The sequence below is a fragment of the Mesoplodon bidens genome, assembly GCF_964165515.1.
Source record: "Mesoplodon bidens genome assembly, chromosome: 7".
In the NCBI taxonomy this organism is placed as follows: Eukaryota; Metazoa; Chordata; class Mammalia; order Artiodactyla; family Ziphiidae; genus Mesoplodon; species Mesoplodon bidens.
The window spans coordinates 107,754,596-107,772,980 of record NC_138164.1 but is presented as its reverse complement, the minus strand read 5'-3'; the positions used below and the strand labels follow the sequence as shown (position 1 = coordinate 107,772,980).

At 38.7% G+C, this 18,385-nt stretch overlaps 1 protein-coding gene across 7 annotated transcripts in view; it reads right to left on the bottom strand.

Annotated features, from left to right (window-relative positions):
- LOC308620964 (solute carrier family 22 member 10-like) overlaps positions 1-17,944 on the bottom strand; it is a 60,356-nt gene extending 42,412 nt beyond the window's left edge. For 2 of the 7 annotated variants that reach the window (XM_081240899.1, XM_081240903.1), the window contains exons 1-2: positions 1,881-11,224; positions 845-948 (exon numbers count right to left, since the gene is read on the bottom strand). In XM_081240899.1, coding sequence (XP_081097025.1) covers positions 845-948; positions 1,881-2,282 — 506 coding nt within the window. In that variant the 5' untranslated portion in view covers positions 2,283-11,224. The other 5 variants (XM_081240901.1, XM_081240900.1, XM_081240904.1 and 2 more) reach the window with 5 other exon arrangements.
- Positions 17,945-18,385: the final 441 nt, after the last annotated feature.

Here is an 18,385-nt window from a genome sequence, read left to right as displayed (position 1 = left end):
ACCAATAGAACAGAATCATGATTCGAGAGGTGACACATTCAGAGTCCACAGTTTTCAGCTGTAAGATTAAAGGACGTTAGGCTTACAGATGACAAGAGATACTTTAAGCCTTCCATTTCCCCTGTGGGAGACTTGAGTCTGTGGCAGTCATGCTGGTCCTCTTACTTTTGGGTGACCAGTGCCAGGCACAGGATAACCCAAACTTCTCACTCCAAAAATTATGACTCCTGAGTTCTATAGATTAGTTACCTTATATTGTTGAAAGTATTACCTCTAATGAGGCTTTTTTTCTCTTACAAAATTAAACATACAGATTATAGCCACAATTATTTCTAATTCAACTTCAGTACCATCTCACTGAGCACACAAATTTTATAGAAATCAATACTAATTACAGTGGGGTAACCATGCTATGAGGACGAATGTGAGAACCCACAAGCATTTAGCTCACTGAAGCCTTGGGAAAGGCCTACAATGCTGTTTCTTCAAACAGGAAGAACCTCCTACCTTGAAGCACCTTCCTCTCACTTCCCATTGGTAACTCCTTCTCACCTTTATAAATGAAGTTTATGGTAACTCACCTCTAACTACTATTCTGAAATGCACCCAGATCTTATGAAGAGGTCATTTCTGTGTCCAGTACAGAGAACTCTGTGGCAACAAAATGACATTCATCACAATGATTCTAATTCTGCATTTCCATCTATAGCTCCCTTGGAACCAAGGCAACCCACAACAGTATAAATTGTATATTGGTACTCAATAAAGAATTTTTATGAAGCAATTAATCATAAACTGTGAAAACACCACAGAGGAATGGCAGCAGTGATCTGGAGACACTCACCTGTCTGAGAGATGGCCATATATGAGGCCTCCCACCAGCATTCCAGCCATGAATAGGAATTGAACCACTGGTTTCTGTGACTGATAATCACATACGAGGTCCCACTGGAATAGAAGGAAACCAGCACAGAGGAGCTTCACAGCACCTTTTACCATTCGATGTGCACTCACTCCAATAGCCCTCAGTGAACACGCCCTCTGGCTTCCTTTACTACATCTACTCATTTGTATCATTCATGTCTCAGCTTAAGCATGGCTTTCTCTAGATCCTCAGCTTACTCTCCCAGGTTATACCAGGGCCAATCTTCATATTGACTGAGCACTGCATACCTCAGTGGTTCTCAATCTGTCACCCATTGGAAAAATTGAGGTTTGTTTATTTTTTTTAATCACTGATGCCTGGATCACACGTATAGTGAAATACATTCTGATTTGTTTCTCTGACAATTAGTCAGGAAATGGAATTTTTTAAAGTTAATACAAATATTTCCAATTGCAACTAGACTGAGAACAAGTGACCAAGAATAATTTTTCACACATTATATCAAGTATGTCCTTGTTTAAACGTCAATCTTCACATTAAATTTTAAGCTTTGTGATAGTAAAATTCATAACCAGTTTGTTGATTTCATCGTCCTCAGTTGTAATGTAAGTGTTTGGCAATTAAAAAGATAAACAGGGACTTCCCTGGTGGCTCAGTGGTTGAGAGTCCACCTGCCGATGTGGGGGACGCGGGTTCATGCCCCGGTCTGGGAAGATCCCACATGCCGCGGAGCAGCTGGGCCCGTGAGCCATGGCCGCTGAGCCTGCGCGTCCGGAGCCTGTGCTCCACAACAGGAGAGGCCACAACAGTGAGAGGCCCACGTACCACAAAAAAAAAAAAGAAAAAACAAACAAACAAAAAAAGATAATCACTGAAAGAATAAAAGAGAGCTGATTATACTATCTACTCGGTAACTGAATATTTGAACAGTACCTATTTATGTTATTCTAAACACCCACACCACGTACTCAGAAGAGGTAAATGGGGCCTTTACCTCAGTCACGATGGTGGAGGAGAAGGAGCTTCGGTCATACACCCAGCCATCCACGCAGGGCTCTGTGTCCAGGTCAGTCATGTTGGGAAAGGTCCCATTCAGTTGAAGGAGCTGCCACTGGGGGAGGAGGAAGCGATGACATTTCTCTGGTTTCAAGTTAGAATCTAACGGGATGAAGATTCTCAAGAGGATATCAGGGCTGAAGATCCCAGTGTCATTATCAGAGACAGTGTCATTATCAAGGATGGGGACCCAGCAGCGATGACCAGGAATGGCTGCAGTGAAGTTCTCCAGCAGTATGTGACAGGCTGCTATCATGACTGGAGGAAGAACAAAAACCATCTGAAGGATCTGGAATTTTCCCAGGCCACCAACTTCATTCAGGAGCTCCTCAAAGGCCATTGTGAAGAGGCAATTTTCAAGAAAACTCACAATGAATTTGTAGAGTTAAGTTCAAAGGGAGAAAAATGTTTCCTTTCATTAACTCACACTAAATCTATGTGACCTCACATCAGTTTCTTATCAACGGTTCTCGTCACTTCGCTACTGCACCAGAGCATTGGAAGCAGTTTCCCCAATCTGTCTGGAATCACGAGGTATTAGTTTTTTAAGTAAAGTCATAGAGAAAATTATTTACCAAAGATACTTCTATCTGATGAACATTAAATCTGTTTAAAGGTTTACTCACTTAACGTGCTTCTTCTCAGTGATTCTGTAAAATCAACATTGGACTTTGGCATGTACATGGTCTCTAAATAATCTAAAATATGCCTGCTACAGTCTTTAGTCATTTCCAGAAAATGGAATTTGAGAGACACAGAAGTGAATGCTTTATGATTTTTCTGGGGAAAGAACAGAAAGCAAGTGTTTTTCTTGTTTATACTGACTTTAAATTACAATAATTAACAAAATATAATCCTTTGTTTCTAATTAAAGCATAGTGGAATATGGTGCAATTACTACCTTTTAGCAACTGATATTGTGCTTCAGTTTCAGTCACACCCAGCACTCAAAATAATTTTAAATTCCTTCAAATAAAGATACTGGAGAAAGACAGAGGTGAGCTCACCTAAGGATTTATCTTCTGAGGTTTTCCCTTACAGAATATATTAAGGATCTTTTATGTGCTACTGGTCAGAATCCTGATGAATTGGTCGTTTTATCAAGATGCTCCTGGCCTCTTTACGTCTAGTAATGCTTCTCAATTTCCAGTATGTATTTTACTTATATTAATATAACAATTCCAGGTTTCTTATACTTACAGTTTACATGCTACAACTTCCAATCTGGTATACTTTTTTTTTTTTTTTTTTTTTTTTGCGGTACGCGGGCCTCTCACTGTTGTGGCCTCTCCCGTTGCAGAGCACAGCCTCTGGATGTGCAGGCTCAGCGGCCATGGCTCACGGGCCCAGCCGCTCCACAGCATGTGGGATCTTTCCGGACCGGGACACGAACCCGTGTCCCCTGCATCGGCAGGCGGACTCTCAACCACTGCACCACCAGGGAAGCCCCCAATCTGGTATACTTTTAATTGAAGTGTTGACTGATATTATTGAAGATTCACATGCAGTAGCAAGAAAAAATATAATGAGAATCTGCATGCACTTCACTCAGTTTCCCCCAATAATAATATTTATAAAATTATAGTATAATAATCACAGCTTAGATATTGAGAGTGACACAGTCTACTGATCTTATTCAGATTTCCCCAGTCAGGTTTTCCTGTACTTGTGTTTGTGTGTGCATGTAATTAGGACTGTATAGTTTTATCACCTGTAGCTTCCTGTGCCCACCGCCATAGCCCAGACACTAAATAATTCCCTCTCCACAGGAAATCCTGTTTTAGTACTCTTATAAATGTACCACCAACCCTTGCTCCTGTCATTCCCTTTCCTACCTTTGGCATCTAGTGATCTGCTTTCCATTATTTAACCTCTGTCATTTAAAAGTTGTTATATAAATGGGAGGGATCAAAATGGTGGAGTGGGAGGATGTGGAGCTCACCAATCCTTACACACATGAAAAATACATCAACATGTGGAATAATTCTCACAGAATACCGAATGCAAATTGTCAGAAGAACTCCTATACAAACAAAGTTGCAAGAAAGATTTCCACATAACAGGGGAGGACAGAAGAAATGCCTATGGTCAGGATACCAGCCCTGGAAAGGGATCTTCAAGTAAGAGAGAAATTTTGCAGGGACAGACCCTCACCCTGAGGAGCTATCTGGTTGTGTCACAGCCTGGACATCCCAATCTGGGTTCCTGCGTGGATGAGACAAGCCCTCTTGGTGGCTGGGAGAACCTCTGGGACAGATAGATGAGCTGGAGGAGCCTTGACCCTACACACAACGAGAGCCCACATTTTGGCTCCAATAATCAGGGTGGACAGAACTTTGAATGGGCAGCTACCACCTCGCTGCACTCCCCAATCTGAGGGGGCAAACATCCCACCCCCACTCACTCCACAGCACATCTCACTGCTGGATCTGGGGCAGAGAGGTCCTGGGAGAATACTGCCAGTGAGGCAGCCCGTATACCTGACAGAAGTGCAGCCACCTCAATTCCGCCAGCCATAGCGCCCTGACCCCAAGCCCCAGTCTAGTGAACGCGCCAGTCTGGCCACTCCACACCACAGCCTTGCACTAGATCTGGGATGAACACATCAGGGAAAAGGATGGGGTGCATCTGAGTGGAGCTGTGGACACCAACACAGGCAGCGCTTCAGTTCTCTGTGAGCACACGGACCTCAATTGCTTCCATACTCCCCTCTTTTGGGGCAGGGCATGCACTCAAGGGGAAAGAAACCAGATGGAACCTGACTTTTAGAGCTTCTACTCCAAAAACTGGGGAGCAGACCCACCCATGAGAGCATGGTGATAGGCATGGAGCAGAGAGGAATTCCTGCCTCACTCTGGACTGGCTTTAGATCCCCCCAAACCAACCGCACCAACCTGAGAGAAGACATGGCTAGCACCCATTACAAACCAGCCCTTGAACCAAAGATATTGGACACACATGGTCTACACCAGGATGCTACCATCTAAAACACCCCTTCAACAGCACAATATATAACTGTTTCCCCTAAATTCATAGAGATAGAGAAAGTTAAGTAAAATGAAAATTCAGAGGAACTACTCCTAATTAAAAGAATATGAGAGATCCTCTGAAAGAACAAATAACAAAGCAGACCTCACCAGTCTATTACAACCCCCGTTCTAAAAGGAGGTAATAAATATGCTAAAGGAATTAAGAAAATATATCAATAGAAACACAGATCACTGTAACAAGGGACTAGAAACTATATAATAACACTTATCTGTTATTACAGAATATTGAATATAGTTCCCAGTGCTATAGAGTAGGTCCTTGTTTGTTACCTATTTCATATATAGTAGTGCATATATGTTAATCCCAACCTCCTAATTTATCTCTCCCCCCCACCCCCTTTCCCCTTTGGTAACCATAAATTTGTTTTCTTTGTCTGTGAGTCTTTCCATTTTGGAAATAAGTTCACTTGTATCTCTTTTTTTAGATTACACATATAGATGATGTCATATGTTATTTATCTTTCTCTGTCCAGTTTACTGCACTTAGTATGACAATTTCTAGGTCCATCCATTTTGCTGCAAATGGCATTATTTCATTCTTTTTTATGGTTGAGTAATATTCCATTATATATATGTTTATATACATACATATATATATGTTTATACATATACATATCCATTCATATGTTAATGAACATTTAGGTTGCTTCCATGTCTTGCCTATTGTAAATAGTGCTGCTATGAACGTTGGGGTACATGTATTTTTTCAAATTATGATTTTCTTCAGATATATGCCCAGGAGTGGGATTGCAGGATAATATCGTAGCTCTATATTAGTTTCTTGCAGAACCTCCATACTGTTCTCCATAGTGGCTGTACTAATTTACAGTCCCACCCACAGTGTAGGAGGGTTTCTTTTTCTCAACACTCTTTTCAGCATTTGCTACTTGTAGTCTTTTTTGATGATGGCCATTCTGAACGATGTGAGGTGATACCTCATCGTACTTTTGATTTTCATTTCTTAGGTGGGAACCCTAATAAACCCTCCTTAGGTGGGTTTATTCCCACCTAGGTATTTTATTCTTTTTGATGTGATGGTAAATGGGGTTGTTTCCTTAATTTCTATTTCTAATATTTCATTGTTAGTGTATAAAAATGCAACAGATTTCTCTGCATTAATTTTGTATCCTGCTGCATTACCAAATTCATTGATGAGCTCTAGTGGTTTTATGGTACATCTTTAGGATTGTCTATGTATAGTATCATGTCATTTGCAAACAGTGACAGTTTTACTTCTTCTTTTCCAGTCTGAATCCCTTTTATTTCTTTTTCTTCTCTGATTGCTGTGGCTAGGACTTCCAAAACTATGTTGAATAGCATTGGCAAGAGTGGACATCCTTGCCTTGTTCCCAATCTTAGAGGTAATGCTTTCAGCTTTTCACCATTGAGTATGATGTTAGCTGTGGGTTTGTCACATATGGCCTTTATTATGTTGAGGTTGGTTCTCTCTATGCCCACTTTCTGGAGAGTTTTTTTTATCATAAATGGATGTTGAATTTTATCAAGAGCTTTTTCTGCCTCTATTGAGATGATCATATGGTTTTTATTCTTCAGTTTGTTAATGTAGAATATCACACTGATTGATTTGTGGATATTGAAAAATCCTTGCATCCCTAGGATAAATCCCACTTGATTATGGTGTATGATCCTTATGTTGTATTGTTGAATTCGGTTTGCTAGTATTTTGTGGAGAATTTTTACATCTATATTAATCAGTGTTATTGGCCTGTCATTTCCTTTTTTTGTGGTATCTTTGTCTGGTTTTGGTATCAGGGTGATGGGGACCTCATAGAATGAGTTTAAAAGTGTTCCTTCCTCTGCAATTTTTAAAAATAATTTCAGAAGGATAGGTGTTAATTCGTCTCCAAATGTTTGATAGAATTCACCTGTGAAGCCAGCTGGTCCTGGACTTTTGTTTTTTGGGAGTTTTTAAATCACAGATTCAATTTCAATACTTGTAATTTGCCTATTCATATTTTCTATTTCTTCCTAGTTCTGTCTTGGGAGAGTGTACCTTTCTAAGAATTGGTCCATTTCTTCTAGATTTTCCATTTTATTGGCATGTAGTTGCCTGTAGTACTCTGTTATGGTCTTTTGTATTTCTGTGGTGTCTGTTGTAAGTTCTCATTTTTCATTTCTAATTTTACTGATTTGGGCTGTCTTTCTTTTTTTTCTTGATGTGTCTAGCTAAAGGTTTTTGAATTTTGTTTATCTTTTCAAAGAACCAGCTTTTAGTTTCATTGATCTTTTCTATTGTTTTCTTACTCTTTCATTTATTTCTGCTCTGATTTTTATGATTTATTTCCTTCTACTAACACTGCGTTTTGTTTTTAATTCTCTATTTGCTTTAGGTGTAAGGTTAGGATGGTTATTTGAGATTTTTCTTTTTTCCTGAGGTAAACTTGTATCACTATAAAGTTCCCTCTTGCTGTGTCCCATAGGTGGTGAATTGTCATGTTTTTGTTTTCATTTGTCTCTAGGTACTTTTTAATTTCCTCTTTGATTTCCAAGTGATCCACTTGTTGTTTAGTAGTATATTGTTTAGGCTACATGTGTTTGTGTTTTTCACAATTTTTTTCTTGTAGTTGACTCCTAACCTCATAGCTTTGTGATTGGAGAAGTTGCTTAATATGATTTCAATTTTCTTAAATTTACCAAGACTTCTTTTGTGGCCCAGCATGTGACCAATTCTGAAGAATGTTCTATTTGCACTTGAAAAGAATGTGTATTCTGTTGCTTTTGGATGGAATGCTCTATAAATATCAAGTCTATCTGGTCTAATGTGTCACTTAAGGCCTGTTTCCTTATTGATTTTTTTTTTTGTCTAGATGAACTTCCATTGATGTAAGTGGGGTGTTAAAGTCCCCCACTATTATTGTGTTACTGTCAATGTCTCCTTTTTTGACTGTTTGTGTTTGCCTTATATATTGAGGTGCTTCTATGTTGGGTGCATATATATTTACAATTGTTATATCCTCTTCTTTTACTGATCCCTTGATTATTTTATCATGTCTTCCTTTGTCTTTAGTTTTAACAGTCTTCATTTTAAAGTCTATTTTGTCTGATATAAGTATTGCTACCCCACCTTACTTTCAATTTCCAGTTGCATGGAATACTTTTTTCCATCCCCTTACTTTCAGTGTGTTTGTGTCTCTAGATCTGAAGTGGGTCTCTTGGACAACGTATATACGGGTCTTGTTTTGTATCCATTCAGCCAGTCTATCTCTTTTATTTGGAGCATTTCATTTGTTTACATTTAAGGTAATTATCCATATATATATTCTTTTTTTTTTTTTTTTTTGGCGGTACGCGGGCCTCTCACTGCTGTGGCCTCTCCAGCCGCGGAGCACAGGCCCCGGACACGCAGGCCCAGCGGCCACGGGTCACAGACCCAGCCGCTCCGCAGCACGTGGGACCCCCCCGGACCGGGGCACGAACCCATGACCCCCGCCTCGGCAGGCGGACTCCCAACCACTGCGCCACCAAGGAAGCCCCATATATATATTCTTATTGCTGTTTTGTTAATTGTTTCATATTTATTTTTGTATGTCTTTTTTTCTTCCTTTCCTCTTTTGCTTTCTTCTCTTGTGATTTGTTTGAATTCACTTTTCTTTTTTGCATGTATATTATAGATTTTTCATTTGCAGTTACCATGAGGTTTTGATATAGCAGTCTATATGAATACAAGATTGTTTTACATTGCTGATCTCTTCATTTGAAATGCATTTCCAGTATCCTGCATTTGTACTCTCCTCCTCTCATGTTTACTGGTTTTGATATCATATTTGTGTGTGGATGATGGCCTGTCTTTACTGTATGTTTACCTTTATTGGTGAGCTTTCCCATTTTGTAATTTTCTTGTTTCGAGCTGTGGCCTTTCATATTTCACTTAGAGAAGTTCCTTTAGCATTTGTTGTAAAACTGGTCTGGTGGTGCCGAATTCTCTTAGCTTTTGTTTATCTGTAAAGCTTTTGATTTCTCTGTCAAATCTGAATGAGAGCCATGCTGGGTAGAGTATTCTTGGTTGTAGTTTCTTCCCTTTCATTACTTTAACTAAATTGTGCAACTTCCTTCTGGCCTGCAGAGTTCCTGCTGAAAAATCAGCTGATAGTCTTATGAGTATACTGTTGGGTGTTATTTGTTGCTTTTCCCTTGTTGCTTTTAATATTTTCTCTTTGTCTTTAATTTTTGTCAGTTTAATTGTTATGTGTCTTGACATGTTTCTCCTTGGGTTAATCCTGTATGGGACTCTGTGCTTTCTGGACTTGGGTGACTGTTTCTTTTCCCATGTTAGGGAAGTTTTCAGCTATTATCTCTTCAAATATTTTCTCAGGCCATTCTCTCTCTCTTCTCCTTCTGTGAACCCTATAATTCAAATGTTGTTGTGTTTGACATTGTACCAGAGGTCTCTTAAACTAGCCTCATTTCTTTTCAACTTTTTTCTTTATTCTGTTCTGTGGCAGTCTTTCCACCACTCCATCTTCCAGCTCATTGATATGGTCTTCTGCCTCATTTATTCTGCTATTGATTCCTTCTAGTGTATTCTAAATTTGAGTTATTGTATTCTTCAACTCTGGTTATTCTTTGTATTTTCTAACTCTTTGCTAAAAACTTCTTGTAAGTTCTCACTCTTTGCATTCGTTCTTTTCCTGAGTTCTTGGATCATCTTTTTTTTTTTTTTTTTTTTTTTTTTTTGTGGTGCGCGGGCCTCTCACTATTGTGGCCTTTCCTGTTGTGGAGCACAGTCTCCGGACGTGCAGGCTCAGTGGCCATGGCTCATGGGCCTAGCCGCTCCATGGCATGTGGGCTCTTCCTGGACCAGGGCACGAACCCGTGTCCCCTGCATCGGCAGGCGGACTCTCAACCACTGCACCACCAGGGAAGCCCCTTGGATCATCTTTGATCATTATTCTGAATGCTTTCTCAGGTAAATTTCCTATCTGCACTTCACTTAGTTGTTCTTCTGGTGTTTTATCTTGTTCCTTCATCTGGAACATATCCTTTTGGCATCTCATTTTGTTTAAAATTGTATTTGCATTTTGTGTATGTAGTAGCTTAGTTACATTTCTCAACTTGTAGAAGTGGCCCTCTCTAGCAGATGTCCTATATGTCCCAGGAGTACACTCCTTTCTCGTCAACCTAGGGCCAGGGACCAGCTGGCCCCAAGGTCATCTCTGACCTATGTTTGCAAACTCAGTGCTATAGACTGAAGGACTGTAGTTTTCTTGCTTCTGGTGTTTGCCTCCTGGTAGGTGAGGCTGGTCTAGAGGCTTGTACAAGCTTCCTCATGGGAGGGGCTGGTACCTACCCATGGGTGAGTGGAGCTGGGTCTTGGCCCTCTGGTGGACAGGGCTGTGTCGAGTGGCATGTTTAGAAGTGGCTGTGGGCTCAGGAAGTCTTTAAGCAGCCTGTTTGCTGATGGGTGGGGCCTTGTGCTGACCCTGTGGTTTTTTTAGCCTGGGGCATTCCTGCACTGCTTTCTTTCAGGTTTCAAGGTGCATTTAGTCAAAGAGACCAGAGCCAGTATGCTTAGTCTATCATCCCCAGCATCAGAGCCTTCCTCCTTCCTCCTTTCTTAAGGAAAGCTCTGTACTATGAACTAGTAATACCTGTTTAATTTTTTTGTATATGGTGTATATATGAGTGTCTTTTAAAAAATTGTTTTCTGTAGATAAGTAAGTTCTATAAGTAAATTTTTTAAAAAATAAAAGTAAAAACTTGGACAAGATGGAGATGAACAAAACTCATAAAGTTTAGTAACCAGGGAAAGAGGGATGTTGAAGAGAGAATAGAGATATTCATAGAAGCCAAGTCTTTGAGTAGATGTAGGGAAATGAGTTTCCTTAAAAAATGAAATGTTTGGCTTTGGTCAGGAGAAGGTCATGCTGTGCAAATGAAAAAATGCAGAGTTTGTGGGTAAAGATATGAGTAAAAATGAGGTCTCCTCTGTTATTTTTCCCCTTATTGGGGTAACTAACTGGGTGCCCATCAGGTAGTACACCTGTAGGAGAAGCAGTGTTGTAAGTCTGAGGAGAGAGGACTGAGTACATAAACTGGAAGACTGGTCCTGCTCTAAAGTTAGGGTTATATCATCCTGCAAATATAGTAGAATTGCCAGGGAATTCCAATGATTCACTTTGTAGTTACAGTATCACATTTACTAGGAAAAGTGAGCAACCACATTCAGTGACTTGAGTCCAAAGTGCAAAATGGAGAGAAGTTACTTCAAACCACATACCTAAGTTCACTGAGTTGTGTAGGTGACACATGGCAGTTTCAAGGAGCACAGATGGGATAGCATTGACATCTTTCTCAGCAACCTCTTCCCCTGCCTGCACAACTCCATGCACTTCCCAGTCTCACAGAGAAGGGTCCTGTGTAGGGAAAGGCCAGTCTATTCAGAATTTTTTTTCAGGGAGGGGGGATATTCAGGGAGCCTTTGCGTGATCCCTGGCCTTAGAGTAGATGTCCCTAGAGAGGCACCTTGGCAGATTAAGGAATGGGAGCTTGATTCAAGGAGGGGTCTGATGAGTGCCTAAGGAAGAGGGGTCAGGGTTAGGAGGGGCTGTTGAGCCTCCACAAGCTGAAATGAGTAGTTGTTGGAAGAAGTGGGTCTATTGGCCAGCTTGACCAGGACTTGCCATAAATTGGGTTCTGGAACATCCCAGCTTTAGATTCATAGAGGCAGGAAAGGGTGGTGAGATTTGGCTCCTGTAAGTCACACAGCCCCATTATAGAAAACTATGACTTCTTTCCCCTAGGACAAGGAAATTTGCAAATATACACAAATAATCTTTTCTTTCCACTATGGAAAATAGTTTTTTATTTTCTATCGCTATAGAATTAAAAATTCTTCACAGAAAAAGTTGGAAATAAAATTTTACTTCACAAAAGATCTAGGCTGTATTAACACACATAGATACTAATGTCAATATTTTGGCTAAATATATAGACCTTTATTTCTGGCTATAAGAATAGTGTCCTATTATACATTTTGGGTTTTTCCTCATTTCCTAACTTAACATGTTGTTTTTCCCCTTCTTCAATGCATACAGTTATCCTTTGTAATGGCAGAAGTGGAAGCAGTTTGGATGGATATATTTGAATTTATTAAATCAGAAAATTAAGGTCGTTTTCAGTTTTACTTTGAAACTTTCATTTATGAACAGCCTAATACATGCATTCTATTCCTTTTCATTATTTACTTCTTTAAGGTTAAGTTCTTCCCATTCAGTTTCTAAAATAAAGGTTATGCCCTTTTAATTTAGTTGTATTTTTAAAATAGCCTCATAAAGATTGTGCCTAATTATACTACTGCAAGTACCCCCAGAAATTTTGGTTTTCCCATATACTCTATAATACTGTTTGACTTTAATCTGATGAACCTTGTAAGTTTTAACACATGGAGGCTAAACAATACACTATTTAACAACCAAGAGATCACTGAAGAAATCAAAGAGTAAATCAAAAAATACCTAGAAAAAAATGACAATGAAAACATGACCACCCAAAATCTGTGGGATGAAGCAAAAGCAGTTCTAACAGGGAAGTTATAGCAATACAATCCTACCTTAAGAAACAAGAAACATCACAAATAAACAACCTAACCTTACATCTAAAGCAACTAAAGAAAGAAGAACAAAAAAAACCCTAAGTTAGCAGAAGGAAAGAAATCAGAAATATCAGATCAGAAATAAATGAAAAAGAAATGAAAGAAGCAATAGCAAAGATCAATAAAACTGAAAGCTGGTTCTTTGAGAAGATAAGTAAAATTGATAAACCATTAGCCAGACTCAACAAGAAAAAAAGGGAGAAGACTCGAATTAAGAGAATTAGAAATGAAAAAGGAGAAGTAAAAACTGAGACTGCAGGAATACAAAGGATAATGAGAGATTACTACAAGTAAATATGTACCCATAATATGGGCAAACTGGAAGAAATGGACAAATTCTTAGAAAAGCCCAACTTCCAAGACTGAACCAGGAAGAAATAGAAAATATAAAAAGACCAATCACAAGCACTGAAATTGAGATTGTGATTTAAAATCTTCCAACAAACAAAAGTCCAAGAGCAGACAGCTTCACAGGTGAATTCTATCAAACATTTGGAGAAGAGCTAACACCTATCCTTCTCAAACTCCTCCAAAATATAGCAGAGAGGAACACTCCCAAATCCATTCTATGAGGCCACCATCACCCTGATACAAAACCAGACAAAGATGTCACATAGAAAGAAAACTACGGGCCAATATCATTGGTGAACATAGATGCAAAAGTCCTCAACAAAATACTAGCAAACAGAATCCCACAGCACATTAAAAGGATCATACACTATGATCAAGTGGGGTTTATCCCAGGAGTGCAGTGATTCTTCAATATACATAAATCAATCAATATGATACAGCATATTAAAAAATTGAAGGAGAAAAACAACTTGATCATCTCAATAGATGAAGAAAGAGCTTTTGACAAAATTCAACACCCATTTATGATAAAAACCCTCCAGAAGGTAACTGTAGAGGGAGCTTACCTCAACATAATAAAGACCATATATAGAAAACCCACAGCCAGCATTGTTCTCAATGGTGAAAAATTGAAAGCATTTCCACTAAAATCAGGAAAAAGACAACGTTGCCGACACTTACCACTATTATTCAACATAGGTTTGGAAGTTTTAGCCACAGCAATCAGAGGAGAAAAAGAAATAAAAGGAATCTAAATTAGGAAAGAAATAAAGTTGTCACTGTCTGCAGATGACATGTACTATACACAGAGAATCCTAAAAATGCTACCAGAAAACTACTAGAGCTAATCAATGAATTTGGTAATGTAGCAGGATACAAAATTAATACACAGAAATCTCTTGCATTCCTCGACAGTAGTGATGAAAAATCCGAAAGTGAAATTAAGGAAACACTCCCATTTACCACTGCAACAAAAAAAGAATAAAATACCTAGGAATAAACCTACATAAGGAGACAAAAGACCTGTATACAGAAAACTATGCCACTGATGAAAGAAATTAAATATGATACAAACAGATGGAGAGATAGACCATGTTCTTGGATTGGAAAATCATCACTGTGAAAATGACTATACTACCCAAAGCAATCTACAGATTCAATGCAATCCCTATCAAACTACCAGTGGCATTTTTCACAGAACTAGAATAAAAAATTTCACAATTTGTATGGAAACACAAAAGACCCCAAATAGCCAAAGCAATCTTGAGAAAGAAAATTGGAGCTGGAAGAATCAGGCTCCCTGACTTCACAGTATACTACAAAGGTACAGTAATCAAGACAGTATGGTACTGGCACAAAAACAGAATTATAGATCAATGGAAAAGGATAGGACAGCTACATGTAAAAAAATGAAATTAGAACACTCCCTAACACCATGCACAAAAATAAACTCAAGATGGATTAAAGACGTAAATATAAGGCTAGACACTCTAAAACTCTTAGAGGAAAACATGGACAGAACACTCTATGACATAAATCACAGCAAGATCCTTTTTGACCCACCTCCTAGAGTAATGGAAATAAAAACAAAAATAAACAAATGGGACCTAATGAAAGTTAAAAGTTTCCTTTGCACAGCAAAGGAAAAAACCATAAAGAAAATGAAAAGACAACCCTCACAATGGGGGAAAATATTTGCAAATGAAGCAACTGACAAAGGATTAACTCCAAAATTTACAAGCAGCACATGCAGCTCAATATCAAAAACACAAACAACCCAATCAAAAAATGGGCAGAAGACTTAAATAGACATTTCTCCAAAGAAGATATACAGATTGGCAACAAACACATGAAAGAATGCTCAACATCACTAATAATTAGAGAATGCAAATCAAAACTACAATGAGGTATCACCTCACACCGGTCAGAATGGCCATCATTAAAAAATCTAGAAACAATAAATGCTGGAGAGGGTGTGGAGAAAAGGGAACCCTCTTGCACTGTTGGTGGGAATGTAAATTGATACAGACACTATGGAGAACAGTATGGAGGTTCCTTAAAAAACTAAAAATAGAACTACCATACCAGCTGGCAATCCCACTACTGGGCATATACCCTGAGAAAACCATAATTCAAAAAGAGTACCACAATGTTCATTGCAACTCTATTTACAATAGCCAGGACATGGAAACAACCTAAGTGTCCATCAACAGATGAATAGATAAAGAAGTTGTGGCACATATATACAATGGAATATTATTCAGCCATAAAGAGAAACGAAATTGAGTTATTTGTAGTGAGGTGGATGGACCTAGAGTCTGTCACACAGAGTGAAGTATGTCAGAAAGAGAAAAACAAATACCATATGCTAACACATATATATGGAATCTTTTTGCCTATTTTTAGTTCAAAATCTTTAGCTTCGCTATAAGGCTCTCTATTCTTCACCTAATTTTCCTCTCTCGTCTCCTGTCATAACACACTTCCACACACAGACTCTCACACACACACGTATCAACCTATGCCCATTGAAACTGATCAATCAGCATTTAATTGTGAATCATTATAAAGGGCTCAGTCAGAAAACGGTCCATATGAGCACTATGACCCTGAAATCTTTTATGAATTATATTGGGGTGACACATTCAAAGTTCACAATTTTCAGCTATAAGATTAAATGATGTTAGCCTTACCGATGACAAGGAACATTTTAAGGCTCCGATTACCCCATGGGAGGCTTGTGTGTATGGCTGCCTTGGTTGTCCTCTTAGTTTTAAATGACCCCTGCCAGGCACAGAATAACCCAAACTTCTCACACCACAGATTATAACACCTGTGGTCTATAGATTAATTATCTTACACAGTTGCAAGTATTACCTCTAATGAGGCTTTTTTTTTCTTTTTTACAAAATCAAACATCCAGATTATAGTCACTATTATGTCTTAATTCAAGTTCAATACCATATAAAAAACACCAGATTTTATAGAAATGAATACTAATTTCAGTGGGGTAGCCATGACATCGTGACCAATGTGGGAACCCACAAGCATTCAGCTCACTGAATCTGTGAGGGACTTAATACAGAAGCTATGGCAAAGGCCTGCATTGCTGTTTCCTAAAACAGGCTGAACTCCTATCTTGGAGCAACTTCCTTTCCCTTCTCATTGATAACCCCTCCTCTTTATATAATAAATGAAGTTTATGGTAACTTACCTATAAATACTTTTCTGAGTCACTTCCCAACTACAGTTCCCAGCGTTCTGGAACTAGAGGAACCTCTCTGCTCCTGCCTTCAGAATTTCAAATTGAATGTTTCTTCTCTAGCAACTCTTTCATTTCCAATAAAGCAGTTTCATTAAAAAAAATACTATTCTGAAATGCCCCCAGATCTTATGGAGATATCATTTCTGTGCCCAGTACAGAGAGCTCCGTGACAACAAAATGACATTCATCGCAATGAGTCTAATTCTACATTTCCATCTATAGCTCTTTGGGAACCGAGGCAACCCACAGCAGTAGAAATTGTCTACTGAAACTCAATGAAACCTTCTTTATGAAACAACTAATCATAAACTGTGAAAACACCACACAGTAGGGCAACAATGATCTAGAGACACTCACCTGTCTGAGAGATGGCACTATATGAAGCCCCTCACCAGCATTCCAGCCATGAATAGGGATTGAGCCACTGGTTTCTGTGACTGATGATCACATACTAGGTCCCACTGGAAGAGAAGGAAACCAGCACAGAAGAGCTTCAGAGCATCTTACTTCCCTCAATGTTCACTCACTCAGAGAACCCTCAGTGAAATGCGTGTCCTCTGGGCTTCCCTTTACTACATTTATTGATCTATATCATTCATGTCTCAGCTTCAGCATGTTTTTTAATCTAAAAATCCTCCACAAAGTCTTTTAGATTATATTAGGGTCAATCTTCATATTCTCTTAACACTGCATATCTCAGTGGTACTCAATCCTTACCATGTATTGAAAACATTGAGGTTATTTTTTCAACACTGATGCCTGGATTTCACATCTAGAGTGAATTGCATTCTGATTTGTTTCTCTGACAATATCCAAGGTAGGGCATTTTTAAAAAATTAATACAAATATTTATAATTTGCAACTAGGTTAAGAGCAAATGACGAAGAATAATTTTCCACAATTTATATCAAGTACTTACTTATCCAACCATCAATATTCACATTAAATTTAAAGCTCAGTGATAGTAAAATTCATATCCAGTTGTTGATTTTGCTGTCATCAATTGTAATGTGTTTGGCATTAAATAGATAAGTAATCAGTTTTCCTAAAAGAATGAAAGAGAGCTGGCTAACTATCTACTCAGTAACTGAAGACATGAACCTTGTTGATTTTATGTTATTCTAAACACCCAGACCATATACTCAAAAAAAGGTAAATAGGGCCTTTACCTCAGTCACGATGGTGGAGGAGAAGGAGCTTCAGTCATACACCCAGCCGCCCACACAGGGCTCCATATTCAGGTCAGTCATGTTGGGGAAGGTCCCATTCAGGTGAAGGAGATGCCACTGGGGGAGGAGGAAATGATGACATTTCTCTGGTTTCAAGTTAGAATCCAACAGGATGAAGATTCTCAGGAGGACGTCAGGGCTGAGGGTCCCAGTGCCATTATCAGAGACAGTGTCATTATCAAGGATGTGGACCCAGCAGTAATGACCAGGAATGGCTGCAGTGACGTTGTCCAACAGTATATGACAAACTATTATCATGAAAGAAGGGAGAATTAAAACCAGAGGAAGGATCTGGAATTTCCCCAGGCCACCAATTTCATCCAGGAGTTCCTCAAATGTCATTCTGAAGAGGTGACACTAAGTCTATGTGACCTCATACCAGTTTCTCATCAATGGGTCCCATCACCTCACTACTACAAGAGAGCAGTGGAAGCAGTTTCCCCAGTCCTGCTGGAATCAGTAGGTATTACTTTTTGTAGTAAAGTCACAGAGAAAATAAGTTACCAAAGATACTTCTATCTGATGACCATTAAATCTGTTTAAAGATTTACTCTCTGAATGTGCTTCTCCTCAGTTACTCTGTAAAATCAATATTGGACTTCGGCATGTACACGTTCTCTAAACAAGCTAAAACAAACCTGCTCCAGGGTCTTCAGTCATTTCCAGAAAATGGAATTTGAGACACACAGAAGTGAACAGCTTTATGATTTTCATGTGGAAAGAAGAGAAAGCAAGTTTTTTCTGGTTTATACTGACTTTAGACTACAATAATTTAAAAAATACAATCCTTTGTTTTTAATTAAAGCAAAGTGAAATATCGTGCCATTACTAACTTTCGATAACTGATATTATGTTTTAGTTTAAATCACACCAGCTCCTCACAATAATTTTAAATTCCTTCAAATAAAGACACAGGAAAAAGGTAATGGTAAGCTA